This window comes from Stylophora pistillata, unplaced genomic scaffold, assembly GCF_964205215.1.
Source record: "Stylophora pistillata unplaced genomic scaffold, jaStyPist1.2 SCAFFOLD_51, whole genome shotgun sequence".
Lineage (NCBI taxonomy): Eukaryota > Metazoa > Cnidaria > Anthozoa > Scleractinia > Pocilloporidae > Stylophora > Stylophora pistillata.
This window is the reverse complement of record NW_028290757.1, coordinates 22,513-33,167: the sequence shown is the minus strand read 5'-3', so window position 1 is coordinate 33,167 and position 10,655 is coordinate 22,513. Positions and strand designations below refer to the sequence as shown.

At 39.7% G+C, this 10,655-nt stretch overlaps 1 protein-coding gene across 2 annotated transcripts; it reads right to left on the bottom strand.

Annotated features, from left to right (window-relative positions):
* Positions 1-2,944: 2,944 nt before the first annotated feature.
* LOC148715992 (uncharacterized) lies at positions 2,945-10,392 on the bottom strand. Of its 2 annotated transcripts, none has more exons than XM_088746176.1 (6): positions 10,283-10,392; positions 9,524-9,738; positions 7,325-7,619; positions 6,868-6,960; positions 5,727-5,860; positions 2,945-4,128 (listed from the first exon to the last, which is right to left on the bottom strand). In XM_088746176.1, exons 1-6 carry the CDS (start codon positions 10,346-10,348, stop codon positions 3,639-3,641), a joined length of 1,293 nt encoding a protein of 430 aa, XP_088602302.1. In that variant the 5' UTR covers positions 10,349-10,392; the 3' UTR covers positions 2,945-3,638. The 2 variants fall into 2 exon arrangements, with proteins under 2 accessions (XP_088602302.1, XP_088602303.1); XM_088746177.1 differs by lacking the exon at positions 10,283-10,392 and adding an exon at positions 9,817-9,855.
* Positions 10,393-10,655: the final 263 nt, after the last annotated feature.

Here is a 10,655-nt window from a genome sequence, read left to right as displayed (position 1 = left end):
GTCGCTTGACCTTGCTAAAGAAACATTTAATACTCTCAAGAGGCTTGAAAGATCGAAGCTTTCAGTGAAAATTCGGTGAGATTTTCTGACTGCCGGGCATTTAGTCTATTTAAGACCATTCCCGGCTGCCGGGCATATGTATATAGCCACAGCGAGTTCCGAGTGGAAACAAACAAACAATTCCTCTTGGAAGTGTTACAAGATGCTACAGCGATTTCTACTATTGAAAACAATACTAAATAATGCTTCCCCTACCGAAATAATTCCTGCGAATCTCGTTCCTCTGCTTGACTCGAACTCTTGGATGAAAAATAATCGGAGATCGCTGCTTTCCGGCTCATTTTTAGAGGTTCTCGCTGCGGCTTCAAGTACGTTTCTTTAATATGTATTTATTTTTATTTTGCCAGGGGACACTTATATATAACGGGGGCACCTTACGTCAAATTTCCCAAAATAGATCTTGCCTTACTTTGTTTACCTATTGACGTCAATTTTCTCCAAATAGACGTCCCAAAAAAGCCTCTTGACGTCATTCGAGGATTTTCCCCACGTAGCTATTTTGGTGTTTTGGCCGAGCGAACACTGGAACTTGCCTCGACGGGGCAAGTTCCAGTGCTCCGGCGGCTGCCTGTGCATTCTCGGTGCTCGAATGACTTGGACGGTCGAACTAAATAATAATTGAACAATATGGTATTAAACCGACAATTTCTTTTGATCGATCCAGCCCAAAAGAGTCTCCCTTTGTTTACAGAGCCCTCCTACGCAGCCCCTAGGCCGAGATGATGAACGAAAGCTTCGATTGGACGGCAGATGGCCAAAGCAGTTTCCCATTACCCTTCGAGATCATACGTCAAAATCTAACCAAAATACCTGCAAAAATAAGCACTTTTCCGCGAAGAGAAAGCAAGAATATTTTACCGACAAAAGAAATTCCTGTAAAGAGTGTACAAATCAAATTGAGACGACAAGTGACTTCCTTCAAGCATCTAAAGAGTGTACAGATCCGAAATGAAGCTGACAATTCACTTCTTTCTTCAAGCAAAGAGTCCTTGAGATGAGCCTTTTTTTCTTTTCGTTTCGTTCAGTTTCTCTACAAAACAATGCTTCCTTTTTCGGTCAATGAGCAAAATCGCCAAGCTGATCAAATGAAATTTCTCACAATCTACTACTACCTAAGGCTTTTCTCAATGTCTTGGCACATACCAGTCGTGGGTAATTGAAGTACTGGGCTAGCATGAAAAGTCCAGCTTATTATATGAGTCAGGTCAGGTCAGATCAGAACGACCATTTTAATACATGCTGTTCTTTGTAAATGATGACATCTTCATGTAAGAGAGTTGGTTCTAAGAGAGAGCGGTTGTGATTTCTTTTGAAAGAAGGCAAAGATTCCAAACGACAACCCTTTGAGCCCCCCCCCCCCCCCCCCATACCCACTTACAAATTCTCCCTAGTGATCTTTCCATTACCTTCTTCACAGAATTTGATACAATACCCAAACACTTTTCCTGAGCTGATCACTTTAGGAAATCTCATAACTTTCTCTTCTCATCTAGTGATATTGTGGGGGGAAGACTGACTGTGATCACTTTTGTGACTTCAAAAGGGTTGTAAAACCCAGATAAAACAGCACAAAACCAACCCCAGGCCTGAAAAGTGCAATTTATCATCTCAGTCAGGTCAGAGGGAATTGAAGCCTTTGCATCTATTTAAGGGAACTCATGTCCTATTGTTTATGTACAAGTACTTTGTACAGATCTTTGAAGGAAACGAGGAAGGCAGTTATTTTATTCAGTCTCTTCTTTCTTGGCTGGTTTTAATCGGGGTAGGGTTTTCTGCCTGAACCATTTGAATGGATGCTGTCCTTTGTAAATGATGACATCTTCATGGAAGAGAGAGTTGGTTTAAGAGAGTGGTTGAAATCTCATAACTTGTTCTTCTGATGATCCATTCATAGGGGAGAGAACTGATTTTGATCACCCCCACAAGTGCAATATCAATTGAGAAAACTGCTAGAGGTCTAAGTCCACCAAACTGCTCTTTTTTTAAGTTTCTCATGCCCCATTTTCCCAAAGCACATTAATGTAGACATGCTTAGAAAGGTCTCTGCAAGAGGAACACTTTGATATGTATAAAACTCTTTAACTCCTTCATGGGCATGCTCAGCGGAAGAGGTCGAAAACGAGGGGAGGTCCACCAAAGTGGTTTTCCTTAAGTTTGTCAAGCTTCATCTCACCAAACCACACTAAAGTAGTCCTGGTTGGGAAGATCTCTGCCAGAGGAACACTTTCATATGTATAAAACTCAATAGGTTAAGAAACCCCTTAAGGTACAGCAGTTAGTTAGGGTTGCAATCTAGGGTTAGGGTTGCAATCTAGGGCTAGGGGTTAGGGTTGCAATCTAGGACTAGGGGTTAGGGTTAGCATCTTCACGTCTAGGGGAATCGCCCTAGAATTAACTCAGTCCTGCCCAAATCTGGCATGAAACTTCCCAAGGCTGGAGGGTTAGCTAGCCTGTAATGTGCATTCGAGCATATGCACATGCAATTTGGAATATGCAGGTCCTGCGCTTTTCCTGAGGTGATCATTTCATGAAATCTCATAACTTTTTGCATCTCATGTAGGGATTATTGATCACTTTTGTGACTCGAAAGGGTTGAAGAAACCCCGAAACAGAAGAGCACGAAAGCAAGCAAAAGAATACCTATCCCCCTCTCCCTATCACAATCATATATGGATAGACCAGCCAACTTCACAGTGACCATCGGTCCCCTGCACCTCCAGTCAAATAGCTATGGTGCTCCATGTAAGGGAATCCAAGATCTTTCTCAGTGGGACTTGATAAATCCAGCACTTCTCAGACCCCCTCACATGGGACAAAGAAGCTATTGTTTTGAAAGCTGTCAGCATTTTGGCATTTCTTTAAAATCAAGCAAACCAATACCAGCTGAGAATATGTAAACACATCGATTTATTTCCTCACAAGACACAACACAATCACTTCAACAACTCACACGTGACAAATGCTATATTCCTTCGCAAACGCTGCCGACGCCACCACTTTGGTTTTTCCAAGGGAAACTGTTCATAGAAAGCGATTTTTAAAAGTGAACCGTCTACGAGACAAGCACAAGACTGAATAAATGTCTCTGCAGCCTTGGAGCCAAGTATGAAATACTGGGGTCCCACTCAATTCAAATTGCATACACGTGTGTATGTTGCAGGTCAAAATTCAATTTTCAATTCAGACTCAATTTTTTTTCTTCTTTTTTTTTTCAACTTCCAAAGATATTTTTTGGCGATACAAAATGCCCTTCTTAAAATCCAATCAAATGGCCTGTGAGAACAGCGTGCATGTTGCAGGTCAACATTGCATCGGAGTGAATTTTTTTTTTTTTGTCCAGACCTGGGTTGATTCTCAATTTCATTTGTCTCCTAGCCCTAATTATTCGAGAGGAAAATCGAGAATCAACCCAACTTGAAAAAAATTCAAATTGTGACCCATAACACACATCATAACCATCACGTCAACAAAACGGCAACACTTTAAAATGGCATGAGATGGATGATCAAGTAACAAAATCAATGTTTGTAGCAATGACACGAAAAAGAGTTGTAGTTCTTCAGTGGACTGAAGATATCCTAATCTGCAAAGACGACCTTGTGTATTTGACGGGGGGAAGTGCACAGTTGATACAACCCCGGTCGATTCTTTGGCGCTTTCACAGTAACAGGCACTAGGCTGTCAACACTCTCCCTCCACTGTCCACTGCCGTGTTGCAGTCTGTAAAAGTTCTTTGAAACATTCTTGTACCAGAGAAGAGAAACCTCACCTTCTTGACCAAGGGAATGGATCTGTCCTATCAAAACCTTTGGGCAGTTAAGCCGGCTATCCTCTTCCACCACTGCCACAAAGTCACCGGGTTTGAAAGGGCAGTCATCGGAACTCTGCGGTTGTGCTTGGCCACCGTCGGATCCCTCGTCCAGACGGTCCTCGGCGTAGTCTCTGGCCAGGTCGACAGCAAGCCTCTTTCGGTCATTGGCGGTGCGGCGGTCGTATGTCCGCTGAGCCTGTTGCCGTGAATGTCTGAGCGCGGCCGCCAATGACGCCTTCAGGGCATCTGTGCAGTCCCTGTGAAATGGAAATCTGGTTTTAGAGATGGCTACATTGACAACACTGAATTTAGTGGGTACTGGTCCAAGTGTAAGTTGCATGTTTAAGTTGAGTTTTCATCTTAAGTGTTTGTTTTGTTTTGGTTGCCTGTGGAATGAATGGCCTTAGTACAAGAGAAAATTATAAATTAAATTACAATATTAAGGTCGGGACACGCACAGAGTTAAACTAGAAATAATTAAGACTAAAGGAAATTTGCAAGTCATGAAAAAAAAATAAAAAAATAAATAAAAAATAAATAAATAAACAAATATATATATATATATATTGAGGGCCTCCCACAATATCTACTTCGCTCTACTTCTATGTATTGAGCACTGTTCTACGAAAATCAAGTCACACTAAATACATATATATATATATATATATATATATATATATATATATATATTGAGGGCCTCCCACAATATATACTTCGCTCTACTTCTATGTATCGAGCACTGTTCTACGAAAATCAAGTCACACTAAATACATATATATATATATATATATATATATATGTATAAATTATAAAAGAGCCTAGAGCAACAAATAAATCACAGTAATAGCTATGAAGAAACTGATTACTCTGGTCAAAGCAGAAGACCAGGGTGACATTAATATTGGCACAGTAATTCATTTTTAATTTCTTTTTTTTTTTAAATTTACTGAAAGGGGTTGACTTTATATCTTGGCCAAGAGAGTTCCAGACCTTTGGTCCTTTAAAGCGAATATGAAAAATACCATAGTTTGTGCTAGCTCGAGGCAGGTAATAAGATTGATTTGCTGCACTTCGTGTATTGTAGTTGTGGATACTAAGTACTGAATTAAAGAAGCCATCGAGATAAAAACTCCAATTTTCTTAACAATATCTCATGACTGATGGTATCAAACGCCTTACTGACATCTAAGAATATACCGCAAGAAAAATGCCTGTCAATTGCCCATCAATTGCCCTTTGAAATCTATCAACAACACCAAGTGTAGTGTGATGAGTGGACTGCTAAGCCCTAAAACCAAGTTCATTTTCAAAGAACACTTTTTTTTCCTTTTCAAGGAAATCAACTAATCTATTGCATGCAAGTTTTTCAAGGAATTTATTAAAAACAGACATCAAGCAGATTGGTTGATAATTGGATAGACAAGTGTGGGATCCCTTTTTATAGACTGGAATCACATTTGCTAATTTTAAATTGGCCGGCATTACAACCGGTCTCAAAGGAGGTATTGAACAAGATTTGGTCTTGAAATATCTTTTATAAAATTGACTTTTTTTACTGGAATGGATATTTTGAAATCCTTGGGTTATCCATGGCTTTGACTGAAATTTTAATTCTTTCTTAGGTAAGGTAAGGTCAAGACTTTATCTAACGAGGGTTAACACGAAATAGCCGAGGCTAATAAACTTGCGGCCCTCTAGATAATAAATAATGAGTTCTTAAAGAATTGTTAAATGAAATTGTATGTTTATGTTCTGAGGGCCAAAAGTTGAGGCTATCTGCTGTTGCGATCATTAAATAAAGGCATGACTTATTTGCTGAATTGTATAGTAGTAAAAAAAAAAAATGGCCACTTACTCTCTACCATATGACCAGGTAATGAATGCAGATCGAAGCATGTTGATTGTCACCGATTTTCCAGTGAGGCTGCGAAACAAACTTTTCATGTGCGCAGAGAATGCGGGTCCTGAAAAGCTTTCACCCTTCCTGTTCTACAAGGTGCAAGTAAAAAGAAAACATTCATGAATGGACAATGAACAGAAATGAACTATAACCAGTTTTAATTCACAATAATAATTATAGTAATAGTAATAATAATAATAATAATAATAACAATAATAATAATAACCAGTTCTACCATTTTTTAAGACAAATGTTTGCAATTTTCAAACCACACCTCCCCAGTGGGCAAATCACTCGATCTTTTCCTCAAGACTGAAAATGACATTGAACTTGTAAAAAAAAAAAACAAAAAAACAGTACTGTATGTAGTGGTCAAGCTTTTGCTTTTCTGAGACCCCCTCATGCTGTCCATACCACCATCAGGTTGACACACTGAGTAGAATTAATTTCCAATCCCAGGCACCCCTATGAGGGTGGTTAAGAAATCCCAAGGACCCCTACGAGGGTGCTTAAGAAATCCCATGGACCCCTATGAGGGTGGTTAAGAAATCCCATTGACCCCTATGAGGGTGCTAACCTAGGTCTCTGCAGGTGAATCAAGAAAATGTAGTGCTAGGGTTTAGGGTTAGGTTTCAAGGGTAAGACATTTGAGAGATTCACCCTTTGAAAGGGTAAGACATTTGAAAGATTCACCCTTAGAAGGGGGAGACATTTGATAGACTCACCCTTTGAAGGGTGAGACATTTGAAATATTCACCCATTTGAAGGGTAAGACATTTGAAAGATTCACCCTTACAAGGGTAAGCAATTTGAAAGATTCACCCTTAGAAGCGTGAGACATTTGAAAAATTCACCCTTTGAAGGGTTAGCAATTTGAAAGATTCTGAAAGATTCCCTCTTTGACGAGTGAGCAATTTGAAAGATTTAACCGGGTTTCTGAAAGATTCCCTCTTTGAAGAGTGAGCAATTTGAAAGATTTAACCGGCTTTTAGGAGTTTAGGGCTAGGGTGGCATGCTATTTTCCAGTTGAAGGTGATGAGTTGAAGGGTTCTCATGAATATTGTCCAGTTTCGGGGGATAAGTTGAATCTACTTACCAAAAGCAAAAAGTTCCCACTTTCCTCCTTTGTAAGGCGTGGACGAAACTCCTTGATGTAATTTGCAAGAACTTTGTACAGCTCGTGGCCAGGCTAAAAAAAGAAGGACAGATCCTTTTTCAGTTGACTTCCCCTTTTTTAGAAAGCGATGGGAAAATTCTTCGCACAGTAATGAGTATGGTGTCTTTGTTCATGTGAAATCGGCAAAATCTACAATGATCCTTCATAATCGTAAGAAAATAAATAAATAACTAGCTACCCAATTCCCTTGCCGGCTGCAACTTGGCAAATGTTAACAACACATGCTGTCCATTTCTTTTTTCCCTTGAGCTGGCATAAAAACTATATGTTTGGAAAGCACATTGTTTGCAAAGACTTTGCAACTGGTACAAATGTTCTTTTCATCAGCGCCACAAGAGCGTTTCGGGCTTTCTTAAAAACTGAGTCCTTATCTCACCTGCAGAGTTAGCTCATCCCGTCCACAGGAGCTTTTGGTTTTGTAATCATTAAAGTGGAGCACAATGGAATCTTCCCTCATCACCAGCAGATTTTGTTCCTTCCGCTGTCGTGCCTCCAAGCTGTCTGGCTCTGTGACAATTCGAAGAGTTCGCATCTCAAGACCCCGGGATGGTGGAATGAAAACATACAGGCTTAAAAGGACCAAGTTGCAGCTTTCCCTGGCTTTCATGTTGACCTCCCAGCTCAATTGAAAGCGTTCGCGTTGGAGTGAGACGGCAGCCACAACCTCGTCCCTAAAAGATTGAACGACGAGGCTGACTTAGAATCGACAAAGAAAGTCCACATAATTGATAGAAAAGTCAAAAATGTTTTTCGTCCTTGTACCTATAGACACCATTCCTCTACCCCTAAGGTTCAGAGAACATCTCGAGTCAACTTTATCTCGGCTAACTAGGGTAAATAAGTCCCTCTTCATTATGGGTGATTTTCATATAAACTTATTCAATTGTGAAAGTCATCCTGAGTCCAATGATTTCTTGCTAATGCTAAACTCCTTTTCTCTTGTACCTTGCATCTCACAATCAACACGTATTACTTAAAGATCAGCAACCTTCATTGATAATATATTTGCAAATAGTCATGCTATGAATGCCATCAGTGGTAATCTAGTCTCTAATCATCTTCCTCAATTCCTGATCGTACACAATCTCAGACTGAATTATTTCAATCACAATTTCATATTTTCCTTGGACTTAAAACTAGGAAGACTGGTAGAATCTCATTCAGTGACAGGACAACATCTGTCATTACTGATGGACTAAAGAATGAAGACTGTAGTGAGATATCTGATTTCACCAATGAACTTTAAGTCAAGTATACAGATAAATGCAAGGTTCTGAAAGCTGAATGCAATCTTGACACATTTTGAACATGAATCAACTAATATAAGGACTCAAGCAAAGACTAAACAATTGGATTGAGATAAGTACACATGAAGCATATTATTCTTGAACTCAAACTGTAAGACATGCAATAATAGGTCAAATGTGACATACCAAATCCTCAGTAGAATAGGTCACTACCTTGAGGTTACATGTACTGGAGTTACTTTTTCTGTGACCAAGAGGTTCTGAGCTAGTAAGTGCTGGTCTGGACACTCTGAACTACTGAGTTAAACTAACTAACTGTACTTCTTTTATAAGGAATCGAGCAATAGCAGGAAATTCTCTAGAATTTTGGAAGTTAGGTGTGATCATTCTAAAGGAAATTTATGATGCAAATCCTGTGTGTATGATAATTTGGTTATCATAGGAAATAGTTTCTGAAGATGTAATTCTAAAATTCTAACAAAAAATATTGCAATGTCATGCACAATTGTTAGCCTGCTCACATGTAGACTATATAAAGTTTTAAACTATTATAAAAATGACTTTTCCAAACTCGGTGAAGAGAAATTTATCAATGACTTAATTTTCACGTCTAGATCTGGAATAACATCTCAAGTGATCGTTATAGATGCCAACACTAGATTCAATATTTTGCTATGATCAGATATCTCAACTTGTAAATTATCATGCACCGTGTCGAAAGCTCTCCAAACGCAAAATCAAGTGGTCTACCAAGCCCGGTATCACTAAATGCATTCTTGCCAAAATACAATACAGAGATAAGCTCTATTCCCAGATCCATAGGTGTCCACATTCAAATCCTAATCTGATGTATCTTCGTAAGAACTTCAGGAATAGTGTTGTCAAAGAAAAAAATTATAGCTAGCAAATCCGATGATTTTAAAAATGACTTTTTGTGTAATAAGATGAATATGAGAAAAACATGGTCTGGAATTAGATATCAATCATCAACATTGGTAAAGTAAAAGCTGATTACATTTCCCAGTATTCTTGAAAGTGGTAAAACTGTTGACAATCCCTGTGCTAATGCTAACATCTTTAATACTTTCTCTGTGGGAATGTAGCTAGAAAACACTGACAAAGACATTCCATGTGGGAACTGCTCTCCAACTGCTTTTCTGAAGGGCAATTTTCCTGATTCCCCTGTTACTTCAGTTCAAGTTGATTGATACATATCTCAAATGGACAATAACAAATCCATTGGTCCCTACAGTATACCAGTATCATTGCTAAAATTATTAATTTGCCAGTTTACAGGTACTGGCTCAAAAGAACAAAAGAGAACTCACCAGGGTAGCCAGCGATTTAGGGCTTCGAACTCTTCTCGCGACGAAGGCCGTTCTCTGTCGCCTTGCTTTTGAAATATCGTTGCCTGTGCTCTCAACTGACGAATCATTTGTACATCCTTGAAACCAGGACCGTGTTCCTTATGCAGAAACTTCACCGCATAAAGCAGTGAGCTCACGTGGTTTGAAATTGTCGCCGAACTGCATTGCCTCTCGTCCTAGCAACAACATTTGAGTAAATCCAGGTCACGTACAACCAAAAAACAAGTGAGAGAAATTGGCAGAGCTGAGCTGACCGGCGAAGTAGTTCCGGCAGCCATTTTGATTCAAGAGACAAGCATTATGGTCAGCGGTCTAAGGGCGTCATGTCATATTTGTCAAGGTGTCCTTTTTGTCTCAAGCAAGCACGTGCCTCGCCGCGCGAAACGTGACGGCTGCGGGGAGACCAGTAGGGCATTGGCCGAGTTAAAAATATTGCTGACGTTGAACAAGCTGCAAACTTGCAAGACAAGAACGTCTTTTGAAAGCTGGTCAAACAAAAGCAATGAAGCCTGAAAAACTCGAATGATTTATGGGGCACAACGGTTGTATCTTGCTGCACAATTTAAGCCTGAAAATATGGCACAATCTCTGATTTTTCCTTTTCTTTTACCTTTGTTGCCGTCCTATCAGATGGCTTGAGACAGTTTTGCAGTTTTTGTCGGCAAAGTTATTTCCTAAAGGCGACAAGAAACAATTGCCAAAATTCAAATCTGCACTCACCCTGAGAAAGTTGAAATATTGTTCCATGAGACTTAGGCGGAGAAAAACATCTGGTGCTAGGTCCATTCCGAGATATCTCTTCAAAAATCCAAGGTAGCCTTGAGATGAAACAGAAAAACAGAAAATCAGGTCAGGTGTGACGCACGTGTGTGTTGCTTACTTGCTTGCGAGCGAGCGAGATATTTGAATGCGAATAAGCTAGCAAGGTAATTGACTGCGAATAATAAGTGTTCATGTAGTGACTTACACATCATGCGCTCACGCGCTTTGAGGAAAGTGGACTGCGCGACGGCTGCACTTTGTCGTTCAAGGTTCACCGCTCTAGTGAAGTAATTGGAAACAGCATCCAGAAAGACGTCCACATCGGGTGGGA

Excerpts from the sequence above, each read along its gene's own strand:
- LOC148715992 (XM_088746176.1), bottom strand. The coding sequence starts at position 10,348 with ATGGACCTAGCACCAGATGTTTTTCTCCGCCTAAGTCTCATGGAACAA. Across the intron at positions 5,861-6,867 it reads GTGGGAACTTTTTGCTTTTG|AACAGGAAGGGTGAAAGCTT; the intron begins GTAAGTAGATTC and ends TGCACCTTGTAG. Across the intron at positions 4,129-5,726 it reads ACCTGGTCATATGGTAGAGA|GGACTGCACAGATGCCCTGA; the intron begins GTAAGTGGCCAT and ends TCCATTTCACAG.